The sequence below is a fragment of the Amblyomma maculatum genome, chromosome 11, assembly GCF_055883805.1.
Source record: "Amblyomma maculatum isolate TAMU_Amacu chromosome 11, ASM5588380v1, whole genome shotgun sequence".
In the NCBI taxonomy this organism is placed as follows: Eukaryota; Metazoa; Arthropoda; class Arachnida; order Ixodida; family Ixodidae; genus Amblyomma; species Amblyomma maculatum.
Genome location: NC_139354.1, coordinates 43,337,150 through 43,356,498, shown reverse-complemented (window position 1 = coordinate 43,356,498; position 19,349 = coordinate 43,337,150). Strand labels below are relative to the sequence as shown.

Sequence of the window (19,349 nt, the reverse complement as noted above, 5' to 3'; positions counted from 1 at the left end):
CAATGTCATCCAAGTAGCATAAACAGGTTCTCCATTTGAGACCACGAAGTACAGTATCGATCATTCTTTCAAATGTTGCGGGTGCGTTACAAAGGCCGAAGGGCATAACATTAAACTCGTAAAGTCCGTCGGGAGTTGCGAAAGCGGAATTTTCTTTGTCGTCCTCATGCATAGGTATTTGCCAATAACCTGAGCGGAGGTCCAATGTCGAGAAATATTCGGCACCTTGGAGAGAGTCAAGGGCGTCATCAATACGCGGCATCGGGTAGACGTCTTTGCGAGTAATTTTGTTGAGTGCGCGATAATCAACGCAAAATCGTACCGATCCGTCCTTTTTTTTAACTAATACTACTGGGGAGGACCATGGGCTTGTTGATGGACGAATAATATCGCGACGGAGCATGTCATTGACATTTTCTTCAATTACTTTTCTTTCAGAGAGAGAAACTCGATAAGGTCGTCAGCGTACAATTGAGTTACCTTCGGTAAGGATGCGGTGATGTGCAACACTAGTCCGTCCCAGTGGTGGGGAAGTGGCATCAAAAATGGCTTGGTGGGCTTGAAGCAATTGCAGCAATTCTTGTCGTTGGTGTGGCATGAGGTTCGGATTGATTGTCTTCGACAGCATGGAAAGAGAGACTTGCGATGAATCATGTTGCGGAGGTAGCGGGGCAGTGAGCACCATCATGGATATAGGGTGAGCATCCACTATGCATGGCAGGGAAGTTCCTTTAGCCAGCACGAGGGATTCACGGGAAGTGTTCGTGGCAGCTACTATTGCTGAGCTGCTGCGGAATCGTACAAGACTTGATGGGAAGGCGATTCCACGTGCAAGATGACGATGAGATGGTGCGATGAGTACATCCCCGTCACTGATGTGTTCGGAAACAACGGTAATAAGTGTTTCGCACTGTGGAGGCAATACAGTATCAGCTGCGGCAAGGAGAAAATGATGCCGTGCAGAAACGTCAGATGAAAAATCACTGTCTGTCATATGGATGACACGGTCGCCACAAGAAATTAACGCTGAAGTGGTTGACAAAAAATCCCATCCTAAAATCATCAAATGCGCACACGGTGAAAGCACAGCAAACTGCACATGGTGGCGGACGCCGTCTATAACAACTCGAACTGTACATTTTGCTGAAGGGTGCAGAGGGACGCCATTTGCTCCACGAAGTTCAGGTCCATCGTATGGTGTCGTTACTTTCCGCAAACGGTGGCACAAATCAGCATGAATAACAGAAAGTGCAGCTCCTGTGTCAAAGCTTCGACCGGTAATCCTTCAGCTAAAACGGAAATCATATTGTACGGGCGATGAGGAGAACTTTTTGTAAGTTCGCAAAGTGCAGTTTCTCCTCCGGAAACTGCATTGCTTAGTTTTCCGAATTACGGACAGGAACAGTTGTTGCTGGTCGAAGTGGCGAAATAGAGAGGCGGTATGGGGACGGGGACCGGCGTCGGGATACATGAGCCCCACTTGGTTCAGACGAGGATACCGGCGGTGGAGAGAATCGACGAGGTTGGTTGGGAATTGGTCGTCGCTGATAATATCCAGGTATGTCACTTTCGAAGGCGTCATAACCACGTCGCTCGTTCTGAATACGTCGGCGACAAAAGCGAGATATATGTCCTCGAATTCCACAATAATAGCACACTGGGCGAGAGGGGCGCCAAGGTGCGTAATAGGGTGGCGTCGGTTGAGCCGTCGTCATGGCGTTGATGTGGTTGTAGGGTGGTGCTTGGGGTGGGGGAACAAAAGGAGGAGGGGATGCAGCGACTTGAGCGTAAGTCGGTGCTGGGCGAGGTGCAGGAGGATCAGGTGTTACAGGGTGGTTGATAGTGGCCAACTCTTCTTTAATGATGTGGCGGAGACCGGCGTCGTTAGAAGGAGGAGACGAATGATCGCATCCGTGCCGGCAGAAAGGGCTGAGGGCTTGGAGCTCCTCGCGGATTATCGCTCGAAACATGGCTCGTAGATCGAGGTCAGTAGAGGTCGGGGCAGTAGTGAAGCCGGGCTGCAATCGGGAGGACTGTAGCTGGTCGAGGCGTTGGCAGGTCGTTATAATGGAATCAACACTTGATGGATTTTGGGCAACTAGGGTGGTATAAGCCATTGAATTGATTCCCTTCAAGACATGGTGTACACGTTCAGATTCCGGCATGGTGCGACTGATACGCCGACAGAGTGCCAGCACGGCCTCTATGTATGACGCATAGGACTCATCGGGACCTTGACAGCGGGTAGCGAGCTTGTTCCTTGCGATCTCCGCAATCTCCGTCCGAACAGCCGGGTCGGCGAAGTACTGTCGGAACTGCTGCTTGAAGGTGGGCCAGTTTGTGGTGTGGGGCTCGCGGTTAATAAACCAATTTCTGGCGACCTCAATAAGGTAGAAATATACGTTCAAAAATTTCAAAGCATCATCCCACCGGTTGTAGGCACTGCAGCGTTCATAAGTGTCAAGCCAGTCATCGACGTCTTCGTCGCGACGACCAGCGAACAGCGGCGGGTCGCGTTGTCGTGTGGGCACCATCGGAGGCGGCGGTGTAGCCGAGGTAGAGGGTCCGGCCGGGTCGGGACTGCTCTCGGTTGACATGACGATGGTAGTTGGTAAACGGCGACCGGAACGTAGCTCCAGCGGGAGGCAAGGCACAAGGCAGCAAGGGGATCGAATTTAACCTCCACCACTTGTGAAAGAAGGCCAGGTCCAGACGGCAAGGACGTGAAGGCAAGGCAAGGTATGCCGTGTCAGCGTTTAATCTGACGGAGAAAACCCAAGCGCGCGCCAGAGCCGGCGCCGCGGGACGATGATGATGGTATGTACTAGAGGAAGAAGAAGATCATGGTATGTACAAATGAAAGAAGATCCGTGGAGGGCTCACAATATTTGAGAATAATGTTTTGATACCAAGCGAAGTCATTTTTTTGGGTCAAGAATTAGCGCGTGCTGAAGTACTGTCAAGCTCAGACATCTAATTCTCAATGCGCGATGCATATGATGTAGGATAAGAAGAGGAAGGAAATGCAGCGTGACACGTACGAGAGAGGTCGGGTGCAGTATACGAGGGGCAAGCTAAATTCGACTGCGCTACAACAACATTTGGCGCTTTCTAAAATTCTCGTCCACCGACTTCGCCGAACGGCCAGAATGATGCAGGCACAGTTGTCAAGCGCCAGCCCCTGGGACCCAATGTACGAGGACGGAGTTCAGCCTCCTCCAGAGTGCTTGCACAGGGTTCAGAACGACATCGACGCGTTCCAGGCCGATAAGCCGAACAAGATCTTCATCTCGCCCGAAGAGAGCGACGCCACCAAAATTCACGTGCTCATAGTGGGGTCTGCCGGAACACCGTACGAGGGTGGATTCTTCCAATTTTTTCTCCGCTGCCCCTCGGACTATCCTCTCAGTCCGCCCCGCCTGCGGCACCTTACCACAGACGCTGGCCGGGTTCGCTTCAACGTCAACCTCTACAGCAGCGGTAAGGTCTGTCTGAGTACCTTGGGAACGGCATATGGACCGGGTTGGGATCCTACTCTCAACCTCGCCAGCTTGTTGCTCAGCGTCCAGTCTCTGATGGGAGAGCATCCGTACTTCAATGGGAACTACAGAGAAGAGCAAGCAGGCGATTCACACCGGTATGACCTGTTCGTCCGCCACGAGACCTTGAGGGTGGCCGTGTGCGACCAGGTGGAGGCTGCCCTCAAGAATCACCCTCAGTGCCAGCCATCCTTCAGGGGGCTGATTCTGCAGTCTTTCCTCAAGTCGTACGGCAAATACGAAGACGCTGTGAAGGCCCAGCTGCACCTCACGGGTACAGAAATGAAGGACACTTATAGTCCCTCACTGGTGGCCACGTTCCAGTTCAAATCGCTGCTCGCGCGACTACAGTGTCTTAAGGAAAAGGCAGAGATCCAAGCAGCTGCGGAACAAGCTGCCGCGGAATACGCAGCGCAAGTTGTGAATTGAGTTGCAGCCCAAGCTGCAGCGGAAAATGATGAGGCCATACGCCCATTTGTCAGCAAATACTAAAGACGAGCTTCTCGATAGAATGTAAAGCACTCAGTGGGGCGTTGCGGTGTTGTGGAGGAGTGCAGATGATGCAATGCCATCCTGCTCTGACCTGCACCTAATTGAAAGTTTTGGAATACGATTTATAAATTGGAAAACATTTAATGCTATAACCTTAATAAATGCAGGTATAGTAGCAAATGTTAAGCGAAACGCACAGACATGGTATATGATTCTTCATAACAGCCCGATACTATAGAATGTCTCAGTGGTTGATTTGACACACGGCTCGTGTTCGTGGATGGTGGTGGTTACCTCCTCTGTGCTTCATCTTTGCTTTACAAACCTCATTCGTATAACGCTGTATTATATTTTTCTTCCACGCCAACTCGACCTGGACAATTTGTGTGCACTGACACTGGATACCACGCGCGATTTATTTGCACCCCATTCTGCCTGATTGCCCTACGGGGCTCTTTGCTTGCTACTTCAAGTTCCTTATCTTCTGCAAGCCTGCGTAGATAACATTGATAACTATATTCGTGACAGCGCAGCTATGCATGCATGCATGCATGCATGCATGCAGTGTACTGTTATAATAGCACAGTATAAAGTTTGTCCGGTCGTTAGTGAAAAGTTAACCAAGTGCGCATGCTTAACGTGGCTGAACCTTGCGAAAGCACAGGCCAGGATCGTCCATCGAAATTTCGAAACCAGCAATCACAATAAAGCCTTGTTAGATTGCTTAAGTCGCAACAACCAAAGGTTGAGCGGCTACACACCCACAAGCAGAAGTATGACGTGCTTCTGGAACAGTATAGATTCTTTCAGAATGTTCTATGATGTACAACGTAGATTTCCTCCAATATGAAACGAAACAGATTTTTACTAAGCATTTTATTTTTACAGGTCGCAAATGACTGACACTGCACGCCTAGGAAACCTATATGAAAATAGTGTGCTTTTTAATAAAGCTACGGTGTAATTAACTAAGTGCTCAAAATTTAATTCCATTTCATACTGGAGTGACCAATAAGTCTTCTTTGCGGTCGCACACAGAAGACAATGCTTTGAATTCACATGCTGAATTGTTTTTTTTTTTCTGTTATTTTTTCCTTTGGAGGATCCCACCGTTATTAAATTTAAACCTACTAGCATGCGCCCACAGAAAACAAAATAGGTTCATCCCAAAAACCCCGACCGATATTACATAGGGAATCAAAGGGAACCGACTCTCGAAATTCGCCTGCGTGCGCCATATTGCTCGATATTGGCTTATAAGACGCAGTATCTGTCGCACCATGCTGGACAACTCAACCACGCCGCAAGGAAAGAGAGTGAAAGAACTTCGTACTTGACGGCTACGGAATAATTGCGACCATGGCATCTGGGGATCTTTAACGTGCACTGACATCACACAGCACGCAAACGCATTTCGCCGCCATCGAAGGGCGGCAGCCGCAGTCGGGATCCAGCCCAGATACTCGCATTGAATAGACAAGTATCGTAACGAGTGAGCCACCGTGGTGGCTAAACATTGCTTCTCAAAAGTGTCAGTCACGTGCTTCTAACTTGTGGCGCGAAACCTTTTAGTAAGCAATTTTTCGCATTGGCCACACCCCCGCATACCACCTCGCAGACTCGCTCCTTGCAAGCTATGATATCTCGCCCTAGTTTTTGCTCCAATCCCTCCTCGCTCCAAACTCTTGCGCCTGCAGCAACGTGGTGGTGGTGCAAAACTTATTGGTATGACAGCCAAAAGCAAAGAAAGGGAAAAAGCAACCTCCTAGTGCTGCGGACTGCTAAAGGACCAAGATGCAGGGGGCAAGTGAGCCAGACAGGAGTACAGGATATGAAGGCGGGGAACCTGGGCCTTCGCGACACGTGGTCGCTTCTCAGGGTGCTGCTAGACCCTACGCACACCAAAGCTTCCCAGCGCAAGGATATCTCCCATCTTCTTTGCTACTCCACACTCGCCGATAGAGTTCCTGGAGGCCTTCCGGAATCGCTACATTTGCACTGACCCCGTACTTGCTACTCCACACTCGCCGATAGAGTTCCTGGAGGCCTTCCGGAATCGCTACATTTGCACTGACCCCGTACGCCTCTTTCCGCTTACACCGGATCTCCCTTCGCGACACGTGGTCGCTTCTCAGGGTGCTGCTAGACCCTACGCACACCAAAGCTTCCCAGCGCAAGGATATCTCCCATCTTCTTTGCTACTCCACACTCGCCGATAGAGTTCCTGGAGGCCTTCCGGAATCGCTACATTTGCGCCGACCCCGTACGCCTCTTTCCGCTTACACCGGATCTCCCAATCCCAATATTTATGCGTACATCTCACTGGGCGAAGTACAATCTTTGTCAAAAGTGTAGAGCCCAGGGGGTCTGCTTCTGAGCCCCTTCGTTCGGCTTGTAATGCATTTGCAGAGTTCCGAATCTCTTGATGGTAAGATTTTTTGTCCTACACTGTTCAACGGGAAGGACCTCCATTAATGATAAATCAGCGCCGCTACATGGCTCAGAAGCAGACCCTCCGGGCTCTACGCTTTTGACAAAGGCTGTACGTGCGGCGGTATTGACACTCCGCAGCTCCTCGGCTCGAATCGCTAACAAGGCACTCCGCAACCTAGATACCATTTCTCTCGATGCCCTTACTCACCTTCTCAATACACAAGCTGGCATTCTTCCCTTCTGGATACATGCAAGTGTCCCTCATCTCCAAACCCGGCAAACCTATTGCCCACCGCCCCAGCTCTCTCACCTCCCGTCTCGGAAAGCTGTTCGAGCATATCCAGTCGCCTCCAAACTTACCTGCACGACCATGACCTGCATCCGGGCTCCATGTTCGGTTTTCGCCACGAACTGTCAACTAAGGATGTCATGCTCGTTTTGCGAGGATGTCCTGCATCCCTTCCACCACAAGCGCATTCGAGCTATATCCTTGCGCTGGGCATTACTAAAGCATTCGACAATGTACACCACACCGCTATTCTGGACGTTACTCTCTCTCCATGTCGGACCTCGTGTCCATCTGTCCTCGTCCGCCGCACAGCCAGTCTCATACAGCCCTCTTGCCACCCCTTCCTTCTCTCTTGGCAACAAGGGCACGCCAACGCGGATTATCTCCATTTTGCCTACCCCAGAGCCATCCTTACCCACATTACACCAACCCATCTTCCCACTGTGGCTGGCCTCGTTGGCTCCCCAGCTGGCGTGGTCCGTTTAGCAGTAGACCATTGATAGGATCTTAATTGGACCTCGAATTGTCTTTTTTTTTTTGCTTCCTCTTCGGGTTGACATAAAACAACGCGATCGTGAAAATTTTCAGCACGGCTAATAACAGACCATCCGGCACCGGCAGGCGTATTTCGAGAATCGGGGTCCAGGTTACTCACTGAGAAAATGGGACCTCACGGTGTTGAACCAGAGATTCAGTTGCGGCTTAACGTAAAACCACTATGCAGGTCGCTCGAGGCCCTCCAGGGCCGTTTCCACAGGGTAACACCCTTTGGTAACATCTCAAAGGAATCACAGTGAACCGGAGGGAACAAAATGAAGCGTACTCTCAGTCAGGTCATCAGCACGCAGCGTGGGCATTCCAAGGCTCTACGCCTCTGCCATCGAGGCAAAGGTCGGTTTTCAGGGGCCGCAGCGTGTGCGCTTAAACGGCTCCATCTCGCCACGGCTTTTGTCTTCGCTACGGGCGGTCGGGTGCTTGTCCCGTTGAGGTCTAGCGTTTTGGTCGCAGGCCTGTTAATTCTGATGACTCGGTGCCTAGTCCTCGCGTCTTGGTGGAGCATGGGGCCGTATTCCGAGTCTGGAGACAGCTTCAAACCAACACTTACACCAACCTACATCAATACAACATAATGTTCCCAGAACACTACACAGACATATGCCCTTGGTGCAATGACCAGCCCACCGCCTACCATGTCACATGGGGGTGCACAGGCCCCAAACCTCCACACATAAACATGCACCATTCGGAGGCGCAGTGGGAGGCCACTCTGCAATGCTCTGATCTAGGCCCAGCGTAGGCTGGTAACTCAGGCAAGAGCGGCAGCCCAGGCCACTGGGGTCTTGAAATGAAGACTCCACTCACTGCCCCCCCCCCCCCCCTTTTTTTTTTCTTTTTTTTTGAAATAAAGTTTTCTCTCTCTCTCTCTCCGAGTCTGCGTCGTTGTCGGAAGCATCGCTACTCCCCGACCTCAAGTCATTCGATAGGTGGACACACCGGAACCGGATGTCTTGACAACTTCCCGCGCTTCCACCAATCAGATGACTCGAGGCCAGAGAGATCGCGACGAGTGGTAAATCTAAAATCCATCTTCGACAGTGCTATGCCAGGCACCGCAATACATTCCATGTCCGCATCAGCTCTACAGTACAACTTAAAACAGCAGCGGTTATATACCTATGGGTCATTAATTGTATCCGGTGTGCGCCTTATTCTGCTGAACGGTAGTTTTTTTTATATTTTATTATATTGAACAGCCAAGAGGCATTGCAGGTCCTGAGCTTATAATTTATAACGGCAAGCTTTGTATTAGGCAATTAGAAAAGCCTTAACAGCGCACCTTGTCCAGGAGAAATTGAGTGTGGCTGTTTCTGCAGACTAGTTGTACGCGACTAGAGGTGGGTGGCATCTCCGCTACGAAGCAGATACCATGCTTGCGCCTTATGCGTAAGACATCACTAAACACCAATCGTCCAATGGAATTAAAGAGGAAGCAATTTATAAACCTGTCCTCGCGTGATTCAACAGCAGGAAACACCTATACAGCGATATTGCAGTAAACTATAGCAAGCTGAAAAAAGAACATTAATATTTGACAACACTAAGCAAGCCAGTCATCGGAATTCTTGCGCTTTTAATTTCCTTTGACGGTTACCTTGTGTGCAACCAGGAGTCTCAACGAATTACTTTTTGTCGCGGAGGAATTGTACGTCGGTTATACAGCACCGTGTGCCTCATTTAAATAGCTACCATCTCACATTTGCCCAAGTCGAAACTCGATTCCCATTTACAAGAGCACTCGCAACCTACCGTTCTAAGTTCCCCGGATCATTTGTTTCAGTTCCCTGACCGCTGAGAAGAGTGGCGACAAGCACACCTACTCAAAACAAAGCGGAATGCGATTTGTTGAAATTACAAAGGAAATCGGGTCCATGCGGCCTGCGATGCCTCGTATGAAACACTAAAAGCCTACAAATTTTGCTTATTTATTGGTTTCATTAAACTAACTACATTTACTTATCTGCAAGAGTCCAAACTTACTAAGCACGCTGCAACCAGTTTGAGAAAAAAAAAAAAAAAGGCCAAAATGGATAAGATGTCAAGCCAGTGAACTGTACTAGAGACTGCTGTCGACTTCAAATGGGCCTTTACCCCAAAACGAAAATTTTGATGGTATTCTGGATAATCCAAATTCTTCGTGGCATATTCATGACAATTCCAGAAGCATGTGTATTATCACTACGTTCAGACTTGATATACCGCATTGGCAAGAGGCAACCAATGTCATCACCAGTTTTGTACTTTCGAATTGAGAACTCATCCACAGGACATGGAATCGGAGTGCAGTTGCAAGGTCTTATTTAAGCCTTTAGATTCAAGTGTAAACACATTTTCGGTTGCTCTTCGCGATGATCCACATCTGCAAACAAATCGCCACAATATTTGCCAATGCCCAGCAAAACAGGCAAGTTCCTTCTTGTATCCTGCTCTCTGCAGTAGTAAAAGTGGCCACTGTTCACTAATCAGCAAAGCTACTTGTGTAATTGCTACCTTCTGGAAGTAAAAGTAGCATAGATTTACCAGTTACGCAGTACAATCAATCAAATTGAGCCAAACAATCCATGCCTGCAGTCCTTTAGATGGGAACTGTTTCTTAAAAGATTGTTTTCTGGCAACTAGCAGCAAACTTCGAGGCTAATTGACTCATATACTTACTGGTTACACCCATGACATTAATGCCACAGCCTGTAATGCTTTCAGCCTTTTGTTTAATCAGATTTGAAACTTTTTGTACCGGTAAAACGAGACTTGCAATTATGAACTAAAAAAGAAACTGAAGTTGCCTTAACAAAAGGCACAGCTGAAAATGCCTTTAATACGCTGCTTGTACAGGCATGGTTTGTGCCATCAAGCCGCAAAAAAGGCCCACATACAGTGAACTAGAATGCCTAAGTATTGAGCTTGCATCAAAGCCAGGAAACGATGCAGTCACGGCACTGCATAAAATTTTGCTCTAACTACAGAAGTATTCCAGTTCACCATACATAGCCCGGGCATTAAGGACATGTGCACAGGGAATTCATTTTGTTGTGTTCTTTTATCACGTATCTACAGTGTGAAAGTACTTTCCGTTCACAAAAAAACAAGAATCCATCAAACAAAATGTGAGAAATGTGCATTGTCGTCCAGAGAATAAGGGGATGGAAATGGCACCCCGAGGAAAGGTAGCCCGCAATGTCTCGATGGCATTCAACATCTCAAGAGCGTCGCCGAACTCTGCACAAGATCACACAACAAGACCTAGGGTATTGCTGGTAGCGATGGCTCAGGCAAATATGCAACTGTGAGATGAGAAACGCTACCGCTATTGTAAGCAGAATGGAGCCATATGCAAACGCTCCAATTTCCAGCCGTATCCTCACGTGCTCCCCAGAGCTACCCGCTATCCACACATTCTCACAACACTGAATAGGCTTTACACGAAAGCTTGAGGTGGCCGAGATGGTTTTGCTCAACGCCGCTAGACTCCCACACTGCAGTCCCAACAAGCTCTGCACGAACAATGAGCTAAGGTGTTGCTTCACAAAAGCTGTTCTGGGAAGTTATGAAGGCTGTCCCTCTTTTGGCAAAATGTACAAGTTGGGCTTTGTCACACTCTACATTTCCCTAGCCAAATTTGACACTGACAGTAACGATGCACCGTGGGGGCAAGGACAAAAATAACTGCAGGAGAAACGTGTGTGCAAGACTGCCATCATAGCTTCAGAGAACCAAGCGAAAAGGGGCAAAACCAACTGGCATTTCCATCCCCTAGTGACAAAGAACTTTCACGCACACACCAGAGAGAAGGAAACAAAAATGAAGGTACACCCATGGTCATGTTTGGTGATGATGCAAAAATCGAGTGACACTGTTTATTGGCTGATCTGATGTGGTTTCTTTTTGTTTCCCCGCTGAGAGAGAGGAAAAAAAAAATCCTGTAAACGCAGCGGTTGCGTTGAAATTACAATCACCGTCAACTTCAAGAGAGAGGAAAAAAAACAACAAAAAACTGGGAAATGTCCAGGACTGTCATATCAATGTGACAATGCTGCCAGCAATGCAAGGTAATGCTTCGCACACCACACTACTGCAAGCATGTCTGAACACACAAAAACTGCCTTGGTGTCGCAACAGGCACATGGCACTCGACAAACACTGAATGCCTACCGGTCAGTTTGGCTCGGCAAAGACACACAGTACCCTGAAAAACCACGCACTAGTTGAGACCCCACATTACTTCAATGGCCTGAAAGATAAAAAAATGACCTGCTGTCAAGCCAGCATCTTTATGCAGAAAGACTCCTTTTGTCACCGGAACAAAGTGCATGACAGAGGCCAATCAATTTTGTCAATGGTAAAGAAAAGAACAGCCTTTAAAAATGCTGCACTTTATCAACAAACAAAAAGTGCCAGACCTCGGAAATGTTTGCACAACTTCCGCTAAGCAATGATTAATGAGATGTATGGTGGTGACAAAGACAATGATGGCAAAAAAAAAAAAAAAAAAATCCTGATGCAGCAGTGTTCTTTACACTCAGTATGCAAAACAAAAATAAACGTAGAAAAAAAAAGCTGCAGCCACAGAAATAAACATGTACAAGAGATTTTAGAGGATGCCAAAAAGAAAGCCACCATGTGGGACTACTGTGGCACCAACTGTCATCCTTTGGAGGCAGACAAAAACGTGAGCCCATACCGTTACTGAAATCCGTTACATAAAAAAAGGGAGCGGAAGAACTTTCAACGAACATCCCGGCAACCACTGCCTCCTTTCCCAACGCATATGCATAATGTGATGCCCAATGTTTCCATGTCTTCCACAGCGCAAAAATAATAATAAAATAAAAATCATGAAATAGTGTGGTGAGAGGGGGGTTGTGTGGTGCGAAACGGCGGTGATGAGTTCTTGATGAGAGAAACGACGAACAGAAGAAACGCAATACAATATAAAAACAAGGACTGCGCAAAGAGAGAGAGAGAGAGGCAAGACCGGGGAAAAGGGAGGGGGGGGTGGGGTGGGTGGCGAGGAAAGGAGGTCAGGGGAAGAAAGACCAGTCCCTTCGGTCGACAAGTGTGGCGACGCCGCCGACACTGCAGGAATCAACCAGGTGACGATGCGAGCCACACGCGCGCCCATCCACACACCGCAGCGACACAGGCGACGACTATGTGGTCTGGAGCAACACACCGATGAAGAAGCCTGCTGAAATGACAACAATGGCCGAGGAACCGGGTGACCGCTCACCGGCACACGACGATGACGGAGCAGCGGCCGTCAATGCTTGCAGCAGAAGGGACCGGGTTTTCCTCCCTTTTCCGAAGAAGGGAGCTCGGACGGAAGGGGGCAGGACGAGGAGAGGAAGAAGGGGGAAGGCGCGCGCGCGCGCAGCAGCAGCAGCAGCAACGCACTGTCGTCGGTCCCAGCCACCACTTTACGCATCATCCTCATCATCGTCCTCAGGATCATCGTCCCCCTCGGGGTCATCCCCTTCTTCGTCGTAGTCCTCCCCGTCAGGAACAGCATCATCATCTTCATCATCGCCCCCCTCCTCGTCGCCGGCACCTTCTTCATACTTCTCATCCGACTCTCCGTTCTCCTTCTTGTCACCTGCACAGGTTGAACCACACACCAACCGAGCTTGTCAGAGATGCCTTTGGTGTTCCGGAGGATCCCATGTTAGCCGTCCAGAACAGCCACGCATTTAATTAACCAACACGCACTCTCTGGATAACAATGCCGCTTCTTCCGACAACAAAACACAAGTTACTGCAGAGAAAATTTAACCCAAAAAGTCTTCCCTTGCCTCTTGATTCAAGCAAATAAGACTGAAAAGGACTCCTTAAAGACTGAAAGAAATTTGATGCACTGCAGCTCGCTCGCTTACGAAAATGGCAGGGGGTAGGCAACACACATTTTTTTTAGACCTGTCCTAGCTCACAGAAAATGTTGGAGTGAAAGTCTGTCTCTGTCATCAATATGCAGACATAATCATGAGCCATGGCCAATAATAGAAGACCATAAAGGGAGGGGGTACGAGGAGGACTACTCGATAATTATTACTTTCCGCAGAGCCCACAAAAGCAACAAACTCGCTGATGACAGAGGCAATGAAATGCAATGAAATAGGAACACCTATATGCTCACACCGAAGTTTGAGAGGAATGCATATGCATTGTATATACCCCAAAGTTACCCAGTTCAGAATTTACCTGGCAATGTATTTGGAACTATGGCACCAAAGTAGAAATGTTATGACAACAATGTAAAGTCTCCCACCAGCAGCTTCCCTCGCAGATCCTCATTTCTGTACATGCCCTTTGCATCATCAGTAAGCCTCTATTAAATCACATGTATTTTCATTCGTCACATTTTCTGCAGAATATGGATTGTTTTTTAATGCTGCCACATTAACACAGTGACATTCTGCCCTGCTGCTCTTAGAAACTTCCTTGCAACTCGTCTTTCAAAGCAACACACTTGAGGTGTGCAAATTGTGCAAACGTGTCATAAAGCTTTCTCTCATAGACACAAGAACTCCTGTTTGGTAGACTCTCGATCGCTATAGCAGACACATGAACATAGCTTACACAGGATAGCAAGAAATGCAACCACAGATTCTAACAGCTTCTGAACAAGAAACATGCTACTGCACAATTACAGAAGGCAGACTCACCTTTGTGGTCCGTCTTCTTTCACCAGGCCCATCGTGGAAGGACAAGCAGGAGTGAAGGAAGAATGAAAGAAGAGAACGGAAAACTTCACCCAACAGGCACTCGAAACAACTTGCTTGACTACAGAGTCAGCAGCGATGACTACAATGTAACAACATGACAGGCTAGTTTCAGTGTGTGTGGGGGAGAGGGGGGCCTAGCTCTACAGCATGGTTTGAGAGGTTCTTTTTATTGCAACTTGGTGCGCATACAGTGCCAATAGCTGAACAGCTTTGTACCTAACTGAAACTTAGTTCAAGGCTTGAGCCTCGCCCAAAAGTCCATTTTCTAAGCTAACCAGGACTAGCATATGATAGAGCAAAGCTTAAGTTGTCAGCTTCGAACTGGAACAATGTCACACTCCTTCATGTAACATGCAACGCTCTATGTTTGTACCGAATGAGTAGATTGTCACATGTTCAATGCAGAGAACCGTATACTTAAAAGACTATGAGAAAGAGACATCTGAAGGAGCGACACACAGGTGGAATCGCACACTCGCTTCAACTTCACCCACGTACATAGAAAATGCAATACTTAGCCTTGCCATTGAATTAAAACATGCAATGATAATGATATCAAGTGCCTTAGGAGTCCCCCTGAGTGCTGACTGGAAAGACTGCCCCATCACATCTGGCTACACTTTCCGACTTGCAGAAATAATGTTCATTAAAACGGCCTTAAACCACGGCATACTGAAACCGCTGAGTTTTTAAGCAAATAGTTCTGATCCTTGTCTATATGCGTCTCCTAGCAAAGTGGGTCACATTTTAGTGTCAAATGAGGGAACAAAATTTGCAGGCTAATGCTCACCTTTTGGACCTTCTTCTTTACGTCATCATCGTCGGCGACCTGCAAAAGCGAAGAACAGTGATATTTGAGCACTGAAACACATAACGCGCAAAACATTTGTGCTAGGATATTCCCATATTACCAGGTATTACAGAAGACCCGTGATTTCTAGGAGTGCCCTTTAGGTTCTTTGAGCATCTAAGTCCACACCATCCTTTAACCCCAATCGGACTAAATGGTTACACAGAACCGTTTCATTACACAGACAGCCATTATTATTAGTGCGTGGACATTGCCACGCTTCCCACTCTTCTTGGATGATTGTGAGGGAGCAAAAATAAATGTGGTGTTACTCAGTACCTCCTGATAATGTGTGCCCAAAGGCTGGCACACACACACACACACACACACACACACACACACACACACACACACACACACACACACACACACACACACACACACACACACACACACACACACACACACACACACACACACACACACATCCTCACTCCTTGGCTCTAAATTTGGCACAAACAAAAACATTTTTTTTCCAGAAAAAAAAACAATTAAAGTGCCAATTCTTGCGTTGGTAATTGTACCTCGCTCATTATAACTTTTTGTATGAAAAATTTTTGTTTGGGTAGTCATATGCTTGTTATGTGTTTTTTTTTTTGTTGCGGATGCCCACCTGCCTGGACCATGTATATATATGTATGGTCTGCAGTATCTGCAAATAAATAAAGGCTATAGGTATTGATACCCCCCTGAAGTGCTTTGCAACGGGCTGTAGACTTTAACGGACAAAACGGAACAAATGAATGAACACACGAGTGCCATCTTAACAACTAAGAACTGAACGCTAAAGCTCCAGCTTCAATGGTATGGCACTGCACTTGTGTACTGACAGGCTTCTATCTCCTCTGGCTCTCTACTGTTTGCTTTCACTATTGCGATCTGCTCCTATATCTAACAACTCGAATGGATAGCTCCGAACCGTCACAAAACATGCCACTAGAAAATATCACACTTATCATCCCGGTGAAACCGAATAGCATAAAATGGATTTCCTTTACAGGCAACTCAAATTACCCGACGAGTAGACGAAAACATCCAACCCTTTCCAAACCTCCCGTCATGCACATCAGCGACCGTGGGAGGCGGTGCAATTTAGGCCGCCCACAACTCTGGAGAGAAGTCCGTGCATTAAACGCGAGCCGCTTTGCGTCAAAAGCGCACGAGAGAACATCCCATGCAACATGTGGCCGCTCAGCAATCACACGCCAGACAAGCGTGACTCCTACGCACGCCTAGTCAGGCGCACCGCAGTAGGTCAACACGCCATCGCGCCGCAACAGGCGAAGACACCCGCTAGAGCGCTGCCGGCACCGGCGCTTACGAACATATGGCCGAGCCCAAATGATCGCAATTCGAAATAGGTATAAATCGACGTTATTAGAAACTAAAAAAAATAGACTTAAAATAAAACATAATTTATCGACCGAAAAACTTATTGCCAGTTTACTTCTACATCTCTGTCGACGGCAGCGCCACGCAGGCGGCCGCTGACTTTCCGCTCCTTTCACCGCTTTTCCCCGCCGGCAGTGACACGCCACGAACGAGCCAAACAAGGCGAAGCACCAAAACGCAGCCGCTCGACAAACAGCACGCGCATGACGAACGCCCGTTGACACGGCAACGGATGCGGGGCCCACCAATGGGGTGCGGAGGAGAGCCCCCGGCACCGGCCAATCGGCGAGCGCGCGCACGTTTGAAGGTGAGCGTGAAGGACGGCGGTAACGGCGGTGGCGCCGGCTGCACGAGCGACCGCCGGTTGCAAAGATGGCGGAACCGACGTCCGCGAAAAGAAAGAAAAATCCCGCGCGCACAGATACCACACAGACACCTAGCTACACGTTAGCGCTCCCTCCCTTTGACACGTTAATTGATCTCTGCGCTTAACAGCCGCGTTCGCGACTTAGCGCAACAGGATGACCAGCCAGTAGCCCGCCGACGAACATGTCGCCCGGCGCGAGAGGGAAGGAAAGGGGATGCGCTCGCCTTCCACTACCGGCGGTGGAGCCTGACGCATCGCGGCAAACTAAAATTAGCGGTAAGGGCCACACGGCGTCGTCGTCGCTGGGACCGAGGCCTGCCTCCCTCTCCATTCTTTATTCGTCCGTCCGCACTTAGCGCGCACAGTGCGATCAACCGTCGTAGGTGCCCTAGATAGAGAATCGCGGCTCAACAAATAATTCTTCCGATGCAGCGACAACCACCACAATCCCGTATCGATCTTTTTGCTGCTTCTTGGCTGACCCCGTACGGTGGAGGAAGAAGCGATTGGGGAAGGTGGCCGCAGCAACCAAATCGAATATTGCCCCCGCCGTCGATTCACTTCCCTCATCAAAACGACGGCGGCGGCGCGCGCCGGTTGATCCTTCCCCTCCGTGCAACACTCAATCAACCCCCCCCCCCCCCCCCCCTACTTTCACGCAGCCGCTTGCTCCTCGCATCACTTAAAAAAAAAAAATAAAAACCAACACCCGGCTGGTTTAATTTTTGACCGCATTTCCAAGGGCCGACAAGCGCGGATTTCGAATTCTTTCTACTCATTTCTTTTATCCGGGGTTAGCTAACACCACCGGCGGCACCTTCATTTCTCGATCGGTGGTCAAGGAGGTCGTTTTGTTTTTCCCAGCACACCGAACTATCTCGCCCAACGCTCCTATTCGCAACGGCCTCGCCACACGAGACAGATTAGATACAAAAACCGGAGCCGACAAAGTCCCGGAGCCCGCGCACCGTGCGCCTAGATTATGTATTACAACGGACACGAGGAAACTGCACGACGAACTGACGCACATCACAGAGAAGGGGAAAGAGGGGGCCGCAAGGGAAGGAAGGAAAAAAAAAAAAAAAACGCGGCGAAAGCGAAAATAGCGGTCAGAGAAGAAACCCAGTCTCCAGACACTGCTGAAATGCTATCTCGCTCTGTACACCGCCCGTGCAAGTCGCGATAACGAGAGGAACAAGAGAGGCGGGAAAAACCTCGCGCACTTTGGCCGGGCCGGCACCCTGGTTGGCGGTACAAGCAGTCGCGAGTTCGTTGGTGGCCAAAGAACTCGCCGCGCATCTCGTGTGGGCGAGAGGGGGGCGACTAAACAAAAGTTTCGGCCGCGCGCAGGCCACATAGGGGCCGGCAGAAAATAAACAAAAGCAAACACAGGTAGAACAGAAGACGGTGCATCATCGTCTTTCGCGGGGGCGAATGGTCGCTACTGGGCGCGCGCTTATAAATAACCTCACCGACGGCGCACGAACGCGCACGCACACACGGAAAAAAATACTCCTGAACCGCGCGAGTGACCCGGAACCTCTCTCACTACTCAACTAGCGACAAAAAGTGCGCTAAGCGTAGAGGGAGGGGGAGGAGGAAGCCGGGTGGAATCTTCGGAGAATTCGAAGATGGTAAACGATGACGAGCCAGGATTTCGATCGGAGTCGCGGAATAGGACCGATGTAGTAGCGCTGTGTCTACCAAGGCTTCGCGGTGGAAAAGGCGGCCAAACCGCGAAGGAAGAAGCGATGTGCTGCCGACGAGCGCGTATTAAACACACAAAAGCGCGCAGCGTCGTCGGGGCCGGCTTTTTGCTTTCACGGCGGCGAGCTGCCTCCGAAACGTGACAAGACGCGCTTGGGCGAACAAAACAGACCGTAAGAGAAAAAAAAAAAAAACAAAAAACGTCCCGAGACTTGGCCCTCAGCAAAGCCTGAGCCACGCAGCGCAGTAAACAAGACAGGCGGAAGCCAGATACTTTAGAAAAGGAAAAGGGGGGAGGGGGGGTGGTCGAGTTGGTCGCCGGCCGCAGCGAAGTGCGCCGCCGAGCCATCGGCAGCGCGCTACAGAGACGCTGAACGAAACTAGAAACCAGACACGACCAACCCGTTGTCGGCATGAGAAAACGACTGCTTTCAGAACTGAAAAAACAACGGCGGTAATCGGCGTTAGGCTTAGCGCCGCTTCCCCCCATAATGACTGATGTTAATTCAAGCGGGGGGGCCCGGCGAGACCGGCGCGAGCCACGAACAGGAGCCCGCGCACGGCTCGCACATAATCTGCTCTTTCGGTAGCGCTAACGGAAGCCATACAACGCTAACCACCACCGACGCGTCGGATCCGTCGTCGTCAATGCTCGTTAAAAAGCAGCTAAGAACGCCGCGACCAGCGCCGGCATGCTCAAGCGCCGCGCGGCTTGCACAACGGACGTAACAGCGCGAGTGCCGGTGTTGAGGCCGGCTCGCCACTCACCTCGGCCGAAGTCCGTTTTTGCGGGGATTTCTCCGTCTTCGCATCCCCAGCACCTTTCTCCTTGGCCGAGATGACTTCGTCGGCCTGCTGCGTGGCGACATCGGCTTGCTTGTCTGCTGAACTCATGGTAAATGTGCGGACTGCCGGAGAGCCGACGCAGCTTCTCACCTTTGTTCAAATTCGTAAAAATGGCGCGTGGAACTGCTCGGCGCAGACGAGCCCAAGTTGCCCAACTTTA

At 49.4% G+C, this 19,349-nt stretch overlaps 1 protein-coding gene and 1 pseudogene across 2 annotated transcripts; one reads left to right on the top strand and one right to left on the bottom strand.

Annotated features, from left to right (window-relative positions):
* The first annotated feature begins 3,149 nt into the window (after nt 1–3,149).
* On the top strand, nt 3,150–3,968 carry LOC146173663 (ubiquitin-conjugating enzyme E2 Z pseudogene; annotated as a pseudogene).
* Nucleotides 3,969–10,329: 6,361 nt separating this feature from the next.
* Nucleotides 10,330–19,329, bottom strand: LOC146173662 (uncharacterized). 2 transcript variants are annotated; one of them, XM_084585024.1, is made up of 4 exons: nt 19,112–19,329; nt 14,818–14,856; nt 13,968–13,983; nt 10,330–12,901 (listed from the first exon to the last, which is right to left on the bottom strand). In XM_084585024.1, exons 1-4 carry the CDS (start codon nt 19,235–19,237, stop codon nt 12,726–12,728), a joined length of 357 nt encoding a protein of 118 aa, XP_084441150.1. In that variant the 5' UTR covers nt 19,238–19,329; the 3' UTR covers nt 10,330–12,725. The 2 variants fall into 2 exon arrangements, with proteins under 2 accessions (XP_084441150.1, XP_084441151.1); XM_084585025.1 differs by having other exon boundaries at nt 13,968–13,980; nt 19,112–19,327.
* Nucleotides 19,330–19,349: the final 20 nt, after the last annotated feature.

Excerpts from the sequence above, each read along its gene's own strand:
- LOC146173662 (XM_084585024.1), bottom strand. The coding sequence starts at position 19,237 with ATGAGTTCAGCAGACAAGCAAGCCGATGTCGCCACGCAGCAGGCCGAC. Across the intron at positions 14,857-19,111 it reads AAAAACGGACTTCGGCCGAG|GTCGCCGACGATGATGACGT; the intron begins GTGAGTGGCGAG and ends TCGCTTTTGCAG.